The sequence below is a fragment of the Bos indicus x Bos taurus genome, chromosome 2 (genome assembly GCF_003369695.1).
Source record: "Bos indicus x Bos taurus breed Angus x Brahman F1 hybrid chromosome 2, Bos_hybrid_MaternalHap_v2.0, whole genome shotgun sequence".
NCBI classification, from domain to species: Eukaryota; Metazoa; Chordata; class Mammalia; order Artiodactyla; family Bovidae; genus Bos; species Bos indicus x Bos taurus.
In genome coordinates this window covers 41,757,272-41,775,763 of record NC_040077.1, presented here as the reverse complement: position 1 = coordinate 41,775,763, position 18,492 = coordinate 41,757,272, and the positions used below count along the sequence as shown (strand labels likewise).

At 36.3% G+C, this 18,492-nt stretch overlaps 1 protein-coding gene across 6 annotated transcripts in view; it reads left to right on the top strand.

Moving 5' to 3' along the window:
- Positions 1-18,492, top strand: part of GALNT13 (polypeptide N-acetylgalactosaminyltransferase 13) — a 666,740-nt gene that overhangs the window by 432,367 nt on the left and 215,881 nt on the right. For all 6 annotated transcript variants that reach the window (XM_027560425.1, XM_027560416.1, XM_027560436.1 and 3 more), the window contains one exon: positions 10,132-10,249. In XM_027560425.1, coding sequence (XP_027416226.1) covers positions 10,132-10,249 — 118 coding nt within the window. The remainder of the gene's footprint in view (positions 1-10,131; positions 10,250-18,492) is intronic.

Sequence of the window (18,492 nt, the reverse complement as noted above, 5' to 3'; positions counted from 1 at the left end):
CTGGAGCAGGTTTAAACATTTAAGGGGAGTTTACAAAGGAAGATTTAAGTGGCAAATGGATGAATAGATGTACTAAGGTTTGAAAGTGTGAAGCATTTACTGCAAACAACTAAACTTTTTGCATGTGTACATGCTTAATTGCTTCAGTCATGTCTGACTCTTTGTGACCTCATGGACTGTATGCCCCCAGGTTCCCTTGTCCATGGGATTTTCCAGGCAAGGATACTGGAATGGGATGCATGCCCTCCTCCAGGGGATCTTCCTGATCCAGGGATCAATTGAACCCATGTCTTCTGTACCTCTTGCTTTGGCAGGCAGGTTCTTTACTACTAGCGCCACCTGAGAAGCCCACTAAGCACTTTAAATACATAAAGATAGTTAAATGAAGGAGCTCATTGGGTAGCTCTAGGTCACTGATGGCAAAATAATATAAAATCTGAAATTTTTTAAATACAGATTTTCGAACATCTGGTTAATGTTTTAAGAGGAATTTTTATTTAGAGAAATTAATCAGGCTATGGTTTGTAGAATACATTTTGGAAGTTGCAGACTGCAGAAGCAAGAACATTCCATAACAAATAGTTAGAAATAAGGATGAAAATTGGGTAAAAGAGATGTGTCAAAAAATACTTAAAAAGGAGGAAGTATGTGGGAAATGACTGAATGAGGCAAAATGATAAAGGTGCTGAATAGTGGTTTGATGAAATAAAATCTGATGAATAAAGTCTTAGGACTTTAGAAGGAAATAGAGGTCTTTGAAAGAGAAGCAGACATGGTAGCACTTTCTCTGTTATATACACTGAGCAGAGTCAGGAGGAGTTTTTTAAAGAAAGCATCTAATGAGTTATTGAAAGAGCACAACCAATGCAGAGAAGAGACTACCTAAATTAAGAGTCAACCTCATAGAGGTGACGCTAAAGGCATAAGACCAAGTAAAGAGTTTAGAAAGAGAAAAGGTCCTCTGAGAGACCCTTGAGAAGACTACATTTTGAGATCTGACATCCAGCAATGGAAAGGAAGGGGCATCAATAAGTATCATACAATATTCAAATTGGTAGAAGGAGAAAACTCTCTAGAACAATGCAGTGGGAGTCAGAGGTGAAAAGAATTTCAAGCAAGGAGGCTGATAGATTGTGTTAAATGCTTTCAGAGGAAAGGCTATTGAAGTTCATAATCAATAGTCTCTTCCAGAAAGAAGTTATTGCAGGGATGGGAGAAAGATCCAGATTCTAGTTAGAAGGTCAAGAGGAGTTGAGGGAGTATGTAAAAAGCATCCTTTCAATAAGGTCACCAGTGAAAGATACAGAAAATAAATGTCCCTGGTTTAAATGAGCAATAGAATGGAGTGAAGATGTAGTTTAGGGCAGAACTTAATTGAGCAGTTTTGTAAGCTCAAAGGGACAATCTAAAAATCAAAGGCATGACATACAGATGTAATAGTCAATGAACAGAGACTTCCCTGATGGCTCAGCCAGTGAAGAATCTGCCTGCAATGCAGAAGACCTGAGTTTGATCCCTGGGTTGGGAAGACCCCTTGGGGAAGGAAATGACAAACTACTCCAATATTCTTGCTTAGAGAATCCTATGGACAGAGAATCTCATGGATAGAAGAAGCTGGCGGGCTACAGTTCATGGGGTCACAAAGTGTCAGACGTGACTGAGCAACTCACTTTCAATAGTCAATGAACAGGTAGCTGAAAGGTTGCAGGTATACCTTAGAGGTTGTGGGTTTGGCTCCAGGCTGCTGCAATAAAGTGAATATTGGGTTAAAGTGAGAAAGACATTTTCTGGTATCCTGGTGCACTTAAAAGTTATGTTTATATCATGCTGTAGTCTATTAAGTATGCAAGAGCACTGCATCTAAAGCAATGTATATACCTTAGCTAAAAAATACTTGCTAAAAAATTCTAACCATTATCTGAGCCTACAGGGGTGAAGGGTCTTGCCTGGATATTGCTGTTTATGCCTACTGACAAATCAGGGTGGGCTTACTAGAAAGTTGGTGTGATTGTAGAAATTTCTTAAGACAGTAAAGCTTACCACATCGATTGACTCTTCCTTTCACAAACTATTTCTCTGTAGCGTGTAATGTTATTAGATAACATTGTATTTACAGAAATCCTTTCAAAACTGGAGTCAGTCCTCTCAAATCCTGTCACTGCTTTATCAACTAAGTTTATATAGTTTCTAAATCTTTTGTTGTCATTCCCCAGTTTTCACAGACTCTTCACCAGGAATAGATTCCATCTCCATAAACTTTCTCTGCTCATTAATAAGAAGCAATTCCACATCATAAAGTTTTCTTATGAGTTTGCAGCAGTTCAGGCACATCTTTAGGCTCCATCTCTAATTCTAGTTCTCTTGATATTTCTACCACATCTGCAGTTGTATCCTGCACTGAAGTTTTGAACCCCTCAAAGTCGTTCTTGAGGATTGCAATTAACTTGCTCCAAATTCCTAGTAATATTGATATTATGACCTCTTCCCATGAAGTGTGAATGTTCTTAATGGCATCTAGATGGGTGAATCTTTTCCAGAAAGTTTTCGATTGATTTTTCCCAGATCCATCAGAGGAATCACTACCAATGACAACTACAACCTAATGAAGTGTATTTCTTAAGGATTAAGACGTGAAAATCAAAAGTACTGCTTGATCCATGGGCTGCAGAATGGATGTTGTGTTAGCAAGCATGAGAACAATATTAATGTTGTTGTACATCTCCATTAGCGCTCTACGGTGACCAGATGAATTGTCAATGAACAATAATATTTTGAAAGAAATCTTTTTTTCTGAGCAGTAGGTCTCAATAATGAGCTTAAAATATTCAATAAACCGTGTTGTAAACAGATGTGCTATCATCCAGGCTTTGTTGCTCCCTTTAGAGGTAACAGGTAGAGTAGATACAGCACAATTCTCAAGGACTTTAGGGTTTTCAGAATGATAAAGTAGCATTGGCTTCAACTTAAAGTCACCAGTTTCACTAGCCCCTGATAAGACTGACTATCCACTGAAGCTTTGAAACCCAAGCATTGACTTCTCCTCTCTAGCTGTAGATGCTAAGATGGCATTTTCAGCCAATATAAGGCTGTTTAATCTACATGGAAAATATGCTGTTACTATAGTGACCTTCCTTAATTATCTCAGCTAGAGTTCCACATAATTTGAAGCTTCTACATCAGCACTTGCCTCTTCCCTTTGATTTTTATGTTATAGAGACAGCTCCTTTCCTTAAACTTTATAAAGCAACCTCTTCTAGCTTCCAAACTTTCTTCTTTCTGGCTTGATAAAAGTGAAGAGAGTTAGGGCCTTGCTCCAGATTAAGTTTTGATTAGGAAATGTAGCTGATTTGATTTTCTATGCAGACCACTCAAATCTTCTCCATATCAGCAATAAGACTGTCTTGCTTTCTTATTATTCATGGTTTACTGGAGTAGCACTTTTAATTTTCTTCAAGAAGTTTTTCATTGCATTCACAACGTATTTATTTGGTACAAGAGACCTATCTTTAGGACTGTCTTGACTTTTATCACACCTTCCTCACTAAGCTGACTCATTTCTAGTTGTTTATTTGAAGTGAGATATGTGTGACTTTTTCTTTCACTTGAACACTTAGAAATCATTGTAGGGATACCAGTTGGTCTCAGGGAACAGAGAGGCCCAAGGAGAAGAAGAGAAATAGGGGAAAAGTTGGATGGTATTGAAGTCAGGACACTAACAGCATTGATTGATTCTTGTTTAGTTGCTCAGTCATGTCCAACTCCTTGCAACCCCATGGACTGCAGCATGCCAGTCTTCCCTGTTCTTCACCATCTCCCACAACTGCAGCATGCCAGGCTTCCCTGTCCGTCACCATCTGTCAGAGTTTACTCAAACTCATGCCCATTGAGTTGGTGATGCTATCCATCCATCTCGTCCTCTGTCATCCCCTTCTACTACCTTCAATCTTTCCCAGCATTAAGGCCTTTTCTTATGAGTTGGCTCTTCACATCAGGTGGCAAAAGTATTTGGAGCTTCAGCATCAGTTCTTCCAATGAATATTCAGGGTTGAATTCCTTTAGGATTGATTGATTTGATCTCCTTTCAGTCCAAGGGAATTTCAAGAGTTTTCTCCAACACCACAGTTCAAAAGTATCAATTCTTCAGTGCTCAGCCTTCTTTATATCCATGAATAGTGGACTATAGTCTACATGAATACTGGAAACACCATAGCTTTGACTACGTGGTACTTGTGGTGGTGTCATCTGCATATCTGAGGTTATTGGTGTTTTCCCTGGCTTTGTTGATTCCAGCTTGTACTTCATCCAGCCCAGCATTTCACATGATGTACTCTGCATAGAAGTTAAATAAGCAGGGTGCAATGCACAGCCTTGATGTATTCCTTTCCCAATTTGGAACCAGTCCATTGTTGCATGTCCTGTTCTAGCTGTTGCTTCTTGACCTGCACACAGGTTTCTCAGGAGGCATGTAAGGTGTTCTGGTATTCCCATCTCTTTAAGAATTTTCCAGTTTGTTTTGATCCACACAGTCAAAAGCTTTGGTATAGTTAATGACTCAAAAGTAGATGTTTTTCTGGAATTCTTTTGTTTTTTCTATGATACAAAGGGTGTTGGCAATTTGATCTGTGGTTCCTCTGCCTTTTCTAAATCCGGCTTGAATTCACTGGAAGTTTTTGGTTCATGAACTTTTGAAGCCTAGCTTGGAGAATTTTGAGCATTACCTTGCTAGTGTGTGAAATGAGTGCAATTGTGTGGTAGTTTGAACATTCTTTGGCATTGCTTTTCTTTGAGATTGGAATGAAAACACTTTTTCCATTCCTGTGGCCACTGCTGAATTTTCCAAATTTGCTGGCGTATTGAGTACATCATCTTTCAGGATTTGAAATAGCTCAGCTGGAATTCCATCATCTCTACTAGATTTATTCATAGTGGTGCTTCCTAAGCCTTGACGTAACACTTCAGGATGTCAGGCTCTAGGTGAGTGATCACCCCATCATGGTTATCTGGGTCATTAAGATCTTTTTTGTATAGTTCTATGTATTCTTGCCACCTCTTCTTAATATCGTCTGCTTCTGTTAGGTCCATAACGTTTCTGTCCTTTATTGTGTCCATCTTTGCATGAAATGTTGCTTTGAAGAGATCTCTAATTTTCTTAGGAGATCTCTAAGTCTTTCCATTCTATTGTTTTCCTCTATTTGTTTGCATTGTTCACTGAGGAAGTCTTTCTTATCTCTTCTTTCTATTCTTTGGAACTCTGCATTCAGATGGGTATATCTTTCCTTTTCTCCTTTGCCTTTCGTTTCTCTTCTTTTCACTGCTATTTGTAAGGCCTCCTCAGACAACCTTTTGCCATTTTGCATTTCTTTTTCTTGGGGATGGTTTTGATCACTACCTCCTGTACAATGTCAGAACCTCTGTCCATAGTTCTTCAGGCGCTCTGTCTATCAGATCTAATCCCTTGAATCTATTTGTCACTTCCACTGTATAATTGTAAGGGATTTGATTTAGGTCATACCTGAATGGTCTAGTGGTTTTCCCTACTTTCTTCAATTTAAGTCTGAAATTTGGCAATAAGGAGTTCATGACCCGAGCCACAGTCAGCTGCCAGTCTTGTTTTTTGCTGACTGTATAGAGCTTCTCCATCTTCGGCTTCAAAGATTATAATCAATCTGATTTCGGTGTTGACCATCTGGTGATGTCCATGTGTAGAGTTGTCTCTTGTGTTGTTGGAAGAGGGTGTTTGGTATGACCAGTGTGTTCTCTTGGCAAAAGTCTGTTAAACTTTGCCCTGCTTCATTCCATACTCCAAGGCCAAATTTGCCTGTTACTCTGGGTGTTTCTTGACTTCTTACTTTTGCATTTCAGTCCTCTATGATGAAAAGGACATCTTTTTTTCGTGTTAGTTCTAGAAGGTCTTGTAGGTCTTCATTGATTGATGAAGTTGCCAGTTTTATAAGGGCATGGTTCATGGTGCCCAAACTACAATAGTAATGTCAAAGATAACTGATTACAGATCAGCGTAGCAAATATAATAATTTAAAAGTTTGAAATACTATGAATTTACCAAAATTGACACAGAGACATAGTGTAGGCAAATGCTCTTGGAAAAATGACACCAGTAAGGGCTTTCCTTATGGCTCAATCAGTAAAGAATCCCACTGTAATATATTGACCTGGTTGGGAAGATCCCCTGGAGGAGGGCATGGAAGCCCACTCCAGTATTCTTTCCTGGAGAATCCCCATTGACAGAAGAGCTTGGTGGGCTACAGTTCATTGGGTCACAAAGTGTCAGACACAACTAAGCAACTAAGCACAGACTTGGCTCAGAGTTGCCATAAGCCTTCCATTTGTAAAATACACAATATTGTTGAAGCTCAGTCAATCAATGTGTGATTTTAAAACAGAAAGAAAAAGTGTGCTTATAGTCAGAAAAGAGCTGACTGAGGCAAAAGAATGAATACTATTCCACATTCAGAGGAGAGGAGACATCCCCCACCCCCCACCAAGACAAGAAGAAGGAAGAGGCCCTGAGAAACACACAATATTAACATAGAAATTGAGAGAGGTTAGACTTCAGGACTGAGAGAGTTTAGATTTTATGCATTGATTTACTCTTCAGTTTTTTGAGAAGAGTCTGAAACTTTTGGGGAAGATTCATATAAGATGAGACAAGGTAAACAAGTAAACAGAGAAAAGGATTGTTAGCTGTTCATGGCCTGAGCAGAGAGTCAATAACATGGACTTTTATCGTGACCAGATGACCTCAGCCTGTTGCTATTTCAATGATTCTCAAGGTTTTAGGAACAGAAGTGGATGAGGAATGGCAAGTTTACCCAAGAACTAATATTTCTTGTTGTTGTTCAGGCGCTTAGTCCTGAATACTCTTTCTGACCCCATGAACTGCAGCAGGCCAGATTTACCTGTCCTTCAACATCTCCCGGAGTTTGCTTAAACTCATGTCCATTGATTCGGTGATGCCATCCAACCATCTCGTCCTCTGTCGTCCCCTTCTCCTCCTGCCTTCTATCTTTCCCAGCATCAGAGTTTTTTTCCAATCAGTCAGCTCTTCTCATCAGGTGGCCAAAGTATTATAGCTTCAGCTTCAGCATCAGTCCTTCCAATGAATATTCAGGACTGCTTTCCTTTAGGATTGACTGCTTTGATCTCCTTGCAGTCCAAGGGACTCTCAAGAGTCTTCACCAACACCACAATTCAAAAACATCAATTCTTCAGTGCTCAGCCTTCTTTATGGTCCAACTCTCACATCCATAGATGACTACTGGAAAACCATAGCTTTGACTATACAGACCTTTGTCTGTATAATATTAATATTGATAAAAAGAATGTAGTCAGGCAAGGACAGAGAACCTAGTGTGCTCAGCCAGGTGTTTACTGACATAGTAGGGTCTTGGAGAGTGGGTGGGAGGAGGGAAGTAAATGATTTGTAAAGGGAGATTATCTGTGAGAATATGGAGTAGCTAAAGAAACATCATCAAAAGGACTTCCAAAGGATTTAAATAGGAAGGGTTAAAAAATTGAAGCTTTTATTCAGTGAAGCAGATTTCAAAGTTCAGCATCTTAGATCTGAAGTGTTTTTAGATGATTTTGCAATCCAAAAAAAGAGCATTATAGGGAGCCAAAATTAATTGAAGGACACTTAAGACTTTTGTTTGAATGATTAACATTAGCAACTATAAAGATTTATTACCAAGCCATTTGGGTGATTACTTCCCCCCGCCCCCCATGTAATTGATTGAATTGGTTGGTGTGACATTGTAGAGATGCTTAAAAAGATCATCTTAGCTAACTCAACTATAATGAAGGTTTTATACTTTCTAAATACCCTGAACACTTAAGGTCTGCACAGGTGTATGTAAATAGTTCATGCGTGACACTACAGAGCAGTTAACTTAGAACAGAACATGCCACATAGCACTGGCTACAGCTGTAGATATTATTTAAGGCAGAATAATATCTCTGAACTGTTTGAGAGAGCTAACTGCCATTTCAAATACAAAAAAAAAAAAAAAGTCCTAGTAGCATCCATCTTCAGAAATTACAGGATTTTTTTTTTTGAGCAATTGCAAATTTTTGAAAGATTTTGTTACTTTTCAAGTAAAAGTGAAACTTATTTGAGTCATTCTTACAGTTAACATGTAATTTATTGTTGCCATTTATTATATATTTCTCACATATTTGTAGGAATCATTACCAACTATAAGATGAAACTCAATACATGTATTTAAGTTAAATGCATTTGTTCTTTACTAGTAAATATACAAGTGAATGGGCACTCTGAACTGATCATTAAAAATGCATCATTTAACATTCTTAAGCACTTAGTTACATTATAATAGGATAATTGTAGCAATTTCTGTTCCTCATTTCATTAAATAGAGTATTCAGCAGTGTGGTACCTTACATAGTTATTTCCATGGACTTCCAAAACCCCAGTCATGTGAGGGTCATGGCTACGTCATAATTAGCATCTGCTTAGCTTTATTACTGTTTCTGATTACAACTCAGTAGGTCAATGATACTGTCCATGATAGGAACCCAGCAAGACTAGAAGTAATAAAACAGCTCAGACCAAGTGAGGCTCTGCTGCTCCAACTGATGGACAGTTAATTGCCTGAGTGTAAAACAGTGATAGCACTGGGAGAAATAGAGAACTCTGTGATATGGTAGGTGTCCAAATACAATATTATATTGCGGTTTTCAATGAAATACACTGTTCAGTTAGAGGACACGAGCACATCCTATGGCAGAAGAGGACATAATTTTGAGAAAAAACATTGAGTTTTCTAACAATCTCAAACTACCATTGAATAACACAGAGGTTAATCTGAGTATACTTTATACCAGGCCCTTGGTATCCAAGGTTCCTCCACATCAGATGACTCACCCAACACTGGATTGTGTAGTTCTGTGGCATTTACTATTTAAAATATTTGCATATAAATGGACCCAAGCAGTTCAAACCCATGTTGTTCAAGGGTCAAGTGTACCTGAATGAACATCCTAAATCTAAGTTACTAGATCAGTGTTTCCGATCTAGTAAATTTAGCAGCACAGTAGAATCACTTAGGACCTTTACGCAGTATCAAAGATCTGGCCCCATTCCCGGCCAATTAAATCTAAACCTGAGAGAATTACCCAAACATGGAAGTGTAGTTTTTTCAGGGTGTGTCAGGGGCTGCTAATGTGCTATGAAGCTTGAAAATCTCTATTCAGAAATAATCATTGGTTGTATAGATAGATTCATTTGTGAACTAGAATTTTATTTTTCAGTTTCACTGTATACTGCTTTTACAGAAAGACTTTGTATAGGTCACATATTAACTACTGATTTAATTAATCTTTTAAGATCAATAATTATTCCTTGTGAAAGTTAGCACCTGATTTCTTAGTTTCTACAGAGAAAGTTTGAATGTGAGAACCAAAATCATTTATTCCTAGTAAAAAGTTTTGGATCTGTGCCAAATGTCCTAAACCTGTGAATAGTATACAGGATTTATGTTTGTCTATAGGGTTATATGATTCATTTTATCATTGTAATTAGGTAAAACAATTAGCTGTAGACAATTAGATGTAAAGCTATTATGATACTTATGTAACTATTATTAGATACTTATTGCCTATAAATATTTTACAGCACTTAGTTTTTCCTATTCAAATAGATTGTAGATCTTTTCATAGAGAAACCATTTCCATAGGTTTCTAGAGTTCATATTAAAATAATTTATAATTAGGTGACAGGATCACAAGTAGAAGTTTCATGACTAGTTCAGCTCTTTAAGGACAGTGATAAGAACACAGATTTCTCTTCACTACACCTTTCACACAGGATGTATATGCCCCTGTCTTAAATGGCCAGTGTTCCTTATATCTATTTGATCACCCATAAGAAAAACTATAGACTAATCTAAGTTTAGTTTTACAGAAAATGTGAAATAAAATGCTATTTATTAATTTTAAAACCTCTTATAATTTGGCTTTATGTTTTCAGTTTGAAATTTTTAAGTATACTGCTTTTTATTTAAAATGTTTCAGAAATATTTGCTATAGTCTCATTAAACTCCACACATTGTTTTCAAAAGATATTCTTTTGTTTTTGTTTTTTTTTTCAACTAGGACCCCAACTATGGCTGGTGGCCTATTTTCTATTGACAGAAACTACTTTGAAGAGATAGGAACTTACGATGCAGGAATGGATATCTGGGGTGGAGAGAATCTTGAAATGTCTTTTAGGGTAATTTCATTTTACTTTATTTTTTGACTCTGAAGATACTATGCTGTAGCATGCATGTGTAGACTCAGTAATGTACTGTCAGATCTTTTTTGTGAAGTGATACAAATTACTGATCAGTTGGTCATTGTAATACTTGTTTAGAAGCTAGAGTCTTTTTGCATGCAATATTTACCATTAAATGGGAAATTAGAGGCATTTTTTAAATTTTCAAAATAATTCTTGTGTACATAGTTCAAAGGTATTAGGGCTTTTAGTTTTTTAAATAAAGAAGGGTTTTATTTTTGAAATAAAGCATTACCCTTGGTGTTTTTGAACTGAAACTTGAAAGTGTTATGACATCTATATTTAAAAGTGCTGCTTGAGGTTATTCTCAAATACATTTAAGAATAACCTGTGTTCAAAGGCATTCTGGATAATTCAAGTAGCATGACTGTTTTCACAATCATAGACATTATTGTTTGATGAATGAGTTGTAATAATGCAAATGCACTTTTTAAATGGCCTTGCAAGTAAACAAAAATTAAGAATTAATCCATCATATATCTGATACTAGAAAGTATATTAATAATTTTAATGTTGCATTTGAAAATTTTAAATATGAACACATAAATGTTCCTTCTAACTAAGAAATCATGAGGAATAACATACTGTTTTTTTCTTCAAACCACATTCAATATCATTTAAAAATTAGTTGTTAGTAATACTGTTGTTTTTTCTTTCTATAATTTGACATGTTATTTGAAACACTATTGTTTTGCTGCATTATTTGTACAACAAAATTATTACAGTTTAGATATATTTATCTATGAAGTTTAAGAGTTATGCCTTTTAATTTCTCATTTAGAAAGTAAGCTTTATTGTTCACAAATATAAATATATTTGATGTTGTGTAAGCAAATGTCAAAATCTGAGAATAAGAGTTACTTTGAGTTTATATAATGTGAAATTTAATGGATCTTGGATAATATGGATTATTTTAGAAGCACTAGGATGTCTTTGTTATACAACTTTTGCCTATAAATCATCCTTACAGTCCAGTGTCTGAGATCATTAGTTAATGGAATTTTATTCTTTCTATATTTGTTTATATACTTATAGTCCAGTGGAACTTGCCCCACAAGGCTTAGTAGCATACTGAGGAATGTCTTCTCCCTGTCAAGTACGTGATTCATCTTTGCACAATCTTTGGAACATTTGGAGACCCCAATTTTTTACTCAGTGTGGTTCTCAAAGTACAGAATAGAAAAGCTAACAGTTAAAAAAGGAAGAACAAAGATGGAAGGAAGGGAGTTAGGAAGGAAAGAAAGTATACTCAAAAGATTAAAAACAGTTTTCTCATATGCTTAGACTTAATGAAAAGAGTATTTATACATTAATTAACCAATATTCCTTGAATGCTGTGGTTGAAATTCATAAGGAAAAAAAAAAAAAACAATGTAGCAACATTAGTAATATCTAGTGATCCTGTTACTCATCTTTTTTTCCCCTTCTTTTCTAACAGTCTTATTCACCTTCTTTCTGCTCGCCTGTTAAGCTTGATTCTCTGTCAAGAGACTCCCCTTATCTTCATCACAGAGCTCTCAGATTGGACGGGTGATCTTCACCTAACTGACTGAAAGATGTGTTAGGGAAGAATTTAGTTAGGAAAGAATATAGTGGAATAATATGATGCATCTTCTTTGTAAGAAATGAAGTACTCATAAGCAAATAGTCTTTGAATGTTTAAAACATTGATTGTCTTTAGTTTCCATATATTATCAGTAGAAACAAAGTGTGTATTTTTCTCTTTATTAGTCTCTTGATTAGTGTTTTACTTTTCTTTGTGTGACATGGATATGTGTTTATTTAATAGTTGGTACCCTGACTGAGGAAGATGTTGAATAAGAGAAAATATTAGAACAATATATTAGCAAAGGGATGACACTCTCCTTTAGATTAATTTCATAAAAAGATATATGACTTAATGAAATGAGAATATGTTAGGGATTCATAATCAGAAGGTCTGTGTCTAATATCCAGCTTAATTATTATACAGCAAACGTATGTGGAACATGTAGTATATTTGCTGCACTTTACAGATACTGAGGCTGCAAAAATGAATAGGGCCTGGTGCTTTTACTCTTATAGGCCTTTCCAGATGGCAGTGGTGGTAAAGAGCCCACCTCAGTGCAGGAGGCATGAGACTCAGGTTCTGTCCCTGTGTCAGGAAGATCCCCTGGAGAAGGTCATGGACACCCACTCCAGTATTCTCACCTGGAGAATTCCATAGACAGAGGAACCTGGCAGGCTATAGTCCATGGGGCTGCAAAGAGTCAGACTCAACTGAAGCAACCTAACACACTTTTACTCTCAAAGAAGCAATACATAGGCATTATTGTCAGTAAAATTCAATAGTATTTTTTTTATACATGAGGTTTTCTTGTCACTGACATGTTAGTATAGGAAAATTTTTATTGTGTAGTCACTTAGTCATGTCTAAATCTTTGCAACCCCATGGACTGGAGTCCGCCAGACTCCTCTGTCCATGGGATTTCCCAGACAGGAATACTGGAGTTGTCATTTCCTTCTCCAGGGGATCTTCCTGACCCAGGGATCAAACTCCTTTCTCCCGCATTGCAGGCAGGTTCTTTACCATTGAACCACCTGTGGAGGCCATATATAGGCAAATTACTTAACCTTAACTGTGAGACAGTGATTTAATAGTAAAGATGGCAGAAAGTGAAGAAGAACCAAAGAGCATCTTGATGAAATTGAAAGAGGAGAGTGAAAAAGTTGGCTTAAAGCTCAACATTCAGAAAACTAAGATCATGGCACCTGGTCCCATCACTTCATGGCAAATAGATGGGGAAACTGGCTGACTCTATTTTGGGGGGCTCTAAAATCACTACAGATGGTGATTGCAGCCATGAAATTAAACAACGCTTACTCCTTGGAAGGGAAGTTATAACCAGCCTAGACAGCCTATTAAAAAGCAGAGACATTACTTTGTCAACAAAGGTCCATCTAGTCAAGGCTATGGTTTTTCCGGTAGTCATGTATGGATGTGAGAATTGGACTGTAAAGAAAGCTGAGTGCTGAAGAATTGATGCTTCTGAACTGTGGTGTTGGAGAAGACTCTTGAGAGTCCCTTGGATTGCAAGGAGATCCATCCAATCCATCCTAAAGGAGATCGGTCTTGGATGTTCATTGGAAGGACTGATGTTGAAGGTGAAACTCCAATACTTTGACCACCTGATGTGAAGTGCTGACTCATTTGAAAAGACTCTGCTGCTGAGAAAGATTGAGGGCAGGAGGAGAAGAGGACAACAGAGGATGAGATGGTTGGATGGCATCACCGACTCAATGGACATGAGTCTGGGTAAACTCTGGGAGTTGGTGATGGACAGGGAGTCCTGGTGTGCTGTGGTTCATGGGGTCACAAAGAGTCCGACATGACTGAGCGACTGAACTGAACTGAAAGATATAGTTGTCTTGTAGCTCTGGTCTATGTAGACTTGAGGATGAAAAACTGAGAAATATTAAATGCCTGCAAAATATTATTATTATGGCTGGTTTATAGATATTTAAGTCAATCCAAAGGTATATACTTTAGGGGATTTATTTATAACAGTATCACTTGATCTTTGATGCCCAAAGTATTGTAAATACTGACAGACTTTGAACATCTGATCCAAATGATAGACCTTCCAAGAAAGAAGCATCTAGTCTCCTATACACCATAGGTTTAAATACAGTTTCAAAGCACTGAAAAAACACTTGAAGTCTCTGGATAAAAGTTCTTGGCATAAAATAATAGTGACTTCTAATATGTATAGAACTAGTAAGCAGAACAGTTGAAAATTGAACCCCAGTATTCTGAGACCAGTGACTGTGCTGCTGATTTCTATACCACTACTGCCCCTAATTAGATTCATCCCTCCATAACATGACAGCCCCCAAAATAGTGGTATTATCAGGAGAAAGAGAAGTTAATATATAAATGCAATCTTCTTCCAGAATACTGAGAATGTGGTCTTATCTAGTTCTTTAATCTTTTTCTAATAGACTGTAGCCTCCTATGCGTAATGCATGTCCAGTGAAAATACGTACAAGTAGATCCAAGTGCTCTTGAAAAATTAGTCTCAGATACTGTTCTACTTCATTACACAACAATCATTGAAATAACATAAGTCCTCAGATATAAATGTTAATTTTTAACTGATATTTATTTCCTGCTCAATAGGTGCAGGGCATAGAGTTGTGAACAAAATAGACAAAACTGTGTGTCCTATGGAACTTATATTTTAGTGAAGGATACAGACAGTGAATAAGAGAAATAAAATATGTTACTATGTTAGTGATAGTGTTTAAGAGAAAAAAACTAAGGAAGGGAAGAGGAATATAAAGCAGCAGATGTTGGAAATTCTTAGTGGTTGAAATTCTAGATAGGAGGAACTCAGAAATGAATATCCATATAAAATAGTTTATGACAAAATTAACCTATGACTTTATCATCAAAGGTGTCATGTATTTTTAAATAATATCCCTGATGGCAGCATCAGTACCATCCAAAAAGCATCACCACCAAAAGTCCTTGCCTTGCATGAGCCAATAGCACAAGGGCAGTATTTCTAAAACCACACAATATATGAGATAATCTGCATTGTAGAACCGAGTCATAAAAAGTCAGAAGGCAGAAAAGGACTCAGAAGAGTGTCCCCCTGCCCTGAAATGTGGTGGTTGTGGTTTAGTCACTAAGTCGTGTCTGACTCTTATGACCCCATGGACTGTAGCCTCCCAGGCTTCTCTGTCCATGGGATTTTTCTAGGCAAGAATAGTGGAGTGGGTTGCCATTTCCTTCTCCAGGGGATCTTCTCAAGCTAGGAATTGAACCCAGGTCTCCTGCATTGCAGACAGATTCTTTACCAACTGAGCTACAAGGGAAGGTTACAAGTATGGTCTGGAAGTGCCCATATGTGTGCTAAGTTGCTTCAGTCATGTCCAACTCTTATAGCCACATGGCACTGTAGCTCACTAGGCTCCTCTGTCAATGGGATTCTCCCAGTAAGAATACTGGAGTGGGTTGCCATTTCCTACTCCAAGGGATCTTCCCGACCTAGGGATTGAACCTGCATCTCTTATGTTTCCTGCATTGACAAGCGGGTACCCATGGCAAGTTCCAATTTGTAGTTGACAAGTCCAGTGTATGTTAATTATACTTCAGTAAAGTTGATAAGTATTAAAGCATACGTGTGTGCACATGCACACATGTGTGCGCACACACACACATACACACAGAAAAAAAGAAACATCTTCCAAAGAGAAACAAATGAAGAAAAAATATAACTGATGATATACAGTCAGCTATAGACTTCTACAGTCTAGCTGAGATTCTCATTGTATCTTAGCCTAGTTTCTTTTTAAATACCCTCAGTATAATTCTAACCATCTACCTCTCAGGACAACTATGTAGGTTAAATAAGACAATACTTATTGAATTTTTTATGAACTGTACCATACTATGGAAATTTTCATTTTATTATTATCACTACCCTTAAAAAATAAGCTCTTTTGACAACAATCAGTAGTTTAACAGGATGGGATTTACTTCAAATGCCCCAATTTTCTGTCCTTCTAGATCACTATAAAAGTAGCAATATATTTATCTGAAGAACATGTTTCATGATGTGAAGTCCATTTATATCAAAATTTCACAAGCAATGAAGTAGAAAAGAAATTTGAGTTGACATAATATATAATGGAAAAATGAAAGGCAGAGGTTCTTATTGAACAGAATAGCATGGTAAATGAGGTGAAAAGTTTGTAGACTTTTGGGGGATTGTATTACTAAGGTTTGTGAAATTATTGAAAGTAATGAATTTTCTAAAAAAATCCATGAAATTATAATTTTTACAACTGAAAATGTCAATCATAATAATTTATTAAATAGAAATAAATTTTGACAAAAGTCTAGTTGAGTTATATCTGTTAGAACTGTTTGCTTTATTTAAATTTAATTCATGTAAATTTGAGCATATTGGATTGTCTGTCAGTATGTAAAACTTGACTGTATTTGTTTTATTTGGCTAGTCATAGAAACTAGACTATAATAGAAATCTTTTAACTAAATTAACTTAATCTAAGTTCATGTGTTATCCCCAGTTTTGGTGAAGATGGTTTTGTAGAATACTTTTATTTAAATATTATAAAGTACTGACAATATTAACATAGAAACTTCTTAGCCTCTTTCCCTACTCCAGATATATTGGCAAAAATTGTATCTATTTGAGTTTTACATCATGATGCTATACATATGTGATGTGGGAAATGATTACCACAATCAAGATAATTAACATATTCTTCACCTCACATAGTTAAGATCTACTTTTAACAAATTTCAGGTATGTAACACAGAATTATTAACTATAGTCACCAAACTGTACATTAGATGTTAGAACTTATAACTGAAAGTTTGTATCTTATTAGCCTCTTTTAAAGTCTAAAAGGTCATAAACAGACCTAAAAGTCTAAAAGATTTTGTTCATGTATACCTCCATAAAAAATATAAACCACTAGCAATTATTTAGTCCAGGTGCAGGATAAACCTTAAACATGCTGCAGATGGCTTAAAATTTTTACTTCTGTGCTTACAATGAGATTTTCTGGGATTTGGGCCACCACTCTAACTTAAACAGTTGTTTAAACATATCTCTTCAGTCTCTCTATTCTTCGTTTAATTGAAATTATAGAATAACGATCATATAATATTTAATTTAGATATATACAGAAAACTCTATTTTCTAAAACAAATGTTTTAGAATTTTATTTTGAATGTTAACCATAATGCATACTTGATTTCCTTGCTCCTTTAGAAAACACAAGTGAACAACAGGAAAATTAGATATTAACCAAACTTTAGGATAATGTTAGAAAATGTTAGCAGAACTTGTTTTGTTTTTAACGTTATAATACCCTAAGGCTTAGTCATTTTGATAACTATACTTCTTCATTTGAACTTTCTAGTTCACAAAAGCAAAATATGAGAATAGATATTATGTTGGATAGTCATCCATGTAATGTTTAACCTCATAAACATATGCTACACTGAGATGTACTTTGTTTTAGAAATATAAATCATTGTAGGGGACTTAGGTACACTAGAACTTGATATTAATCTCTGGTTCTTTTTTATAGGGCTTCCCTTGTGGCTCAGCTGGTAAAGAACCTACCTGCAATGCAGGAGACTTTGGTTTGATCCATGGATTGGGAAGATCCCCTGGAGAAAGGAAAGGCTACCCACTCCAGTATCCTGGTCTGGAGAATTCCATGAACTGTATAGTCCATGGGGTCGCAAAGAGTCGGACACGACTGAGCGACTTTGATTGACTTTTCCTTTTATGGTCAGTTATTCAATGGCACCCCATTCCAGTACTCTTGCCTGGAAAATCCCATGGATGGAGGAGCCTGGTAGGCTGCAGTCCATGGGGTCGCGAAGAGTCAGACATGACTGAGCAACTTCACTTTCACTTTTCACTTTCATGCATTGGAGAAGGAAATGGCAACCCACTCCAGTGTTCTTGCCTGGAGAATCTGGGGTCGCACAGAGTCGGACATGACTGAAGCGACTTAGCAGCAGCAGCAGTTATTTCTAAAAGTGATTTTTTTATAAAAAATATTTTTTGGAGGTAATAGTATAGCTCACAGTTTAGTGCCTTCTTGAACTGATGACATTCACTGCTGCTTTTTTGTGACCTGAATTCTTATCATGAAAGTGTTTCTCTGATAATGTAAATGTACACTATATTTGTCAGCCTGCATATATAAGCATCTGAAATTCAACTTATTCTGTTTGCTCTGTTTATTTTATTTTATCCATCAATCAATCATCTATCTACCTGTATAAATTTATGTGTGTTTGAGTCTGAGTGCAAATAGTTAAATATTCACGAAGACCCAGATATAAGTTAATTGTAGTTAATATATAGTGTAATAATAAAAATATTTATTTTTTAAAGTTTACAATATAATATCTATTGCAAATGAGTCGTTGAGAGGTATGCTTATCAGGTGGCTCAGATGGTAAAGAATCTGCCTACAGTGCAGAAGACTCACCAGACATCCAGAAGGTGTTAGATAATTAAGAAAATTCAGGAATTATGAAAGTTTGAAGATGGATATGTATGAAATGCATAAAATGGGGAAAATGGGGTTAAGATTATATGAAAATAGTAATCTGTAAAATCTGCATTTTATTTCCATTAATA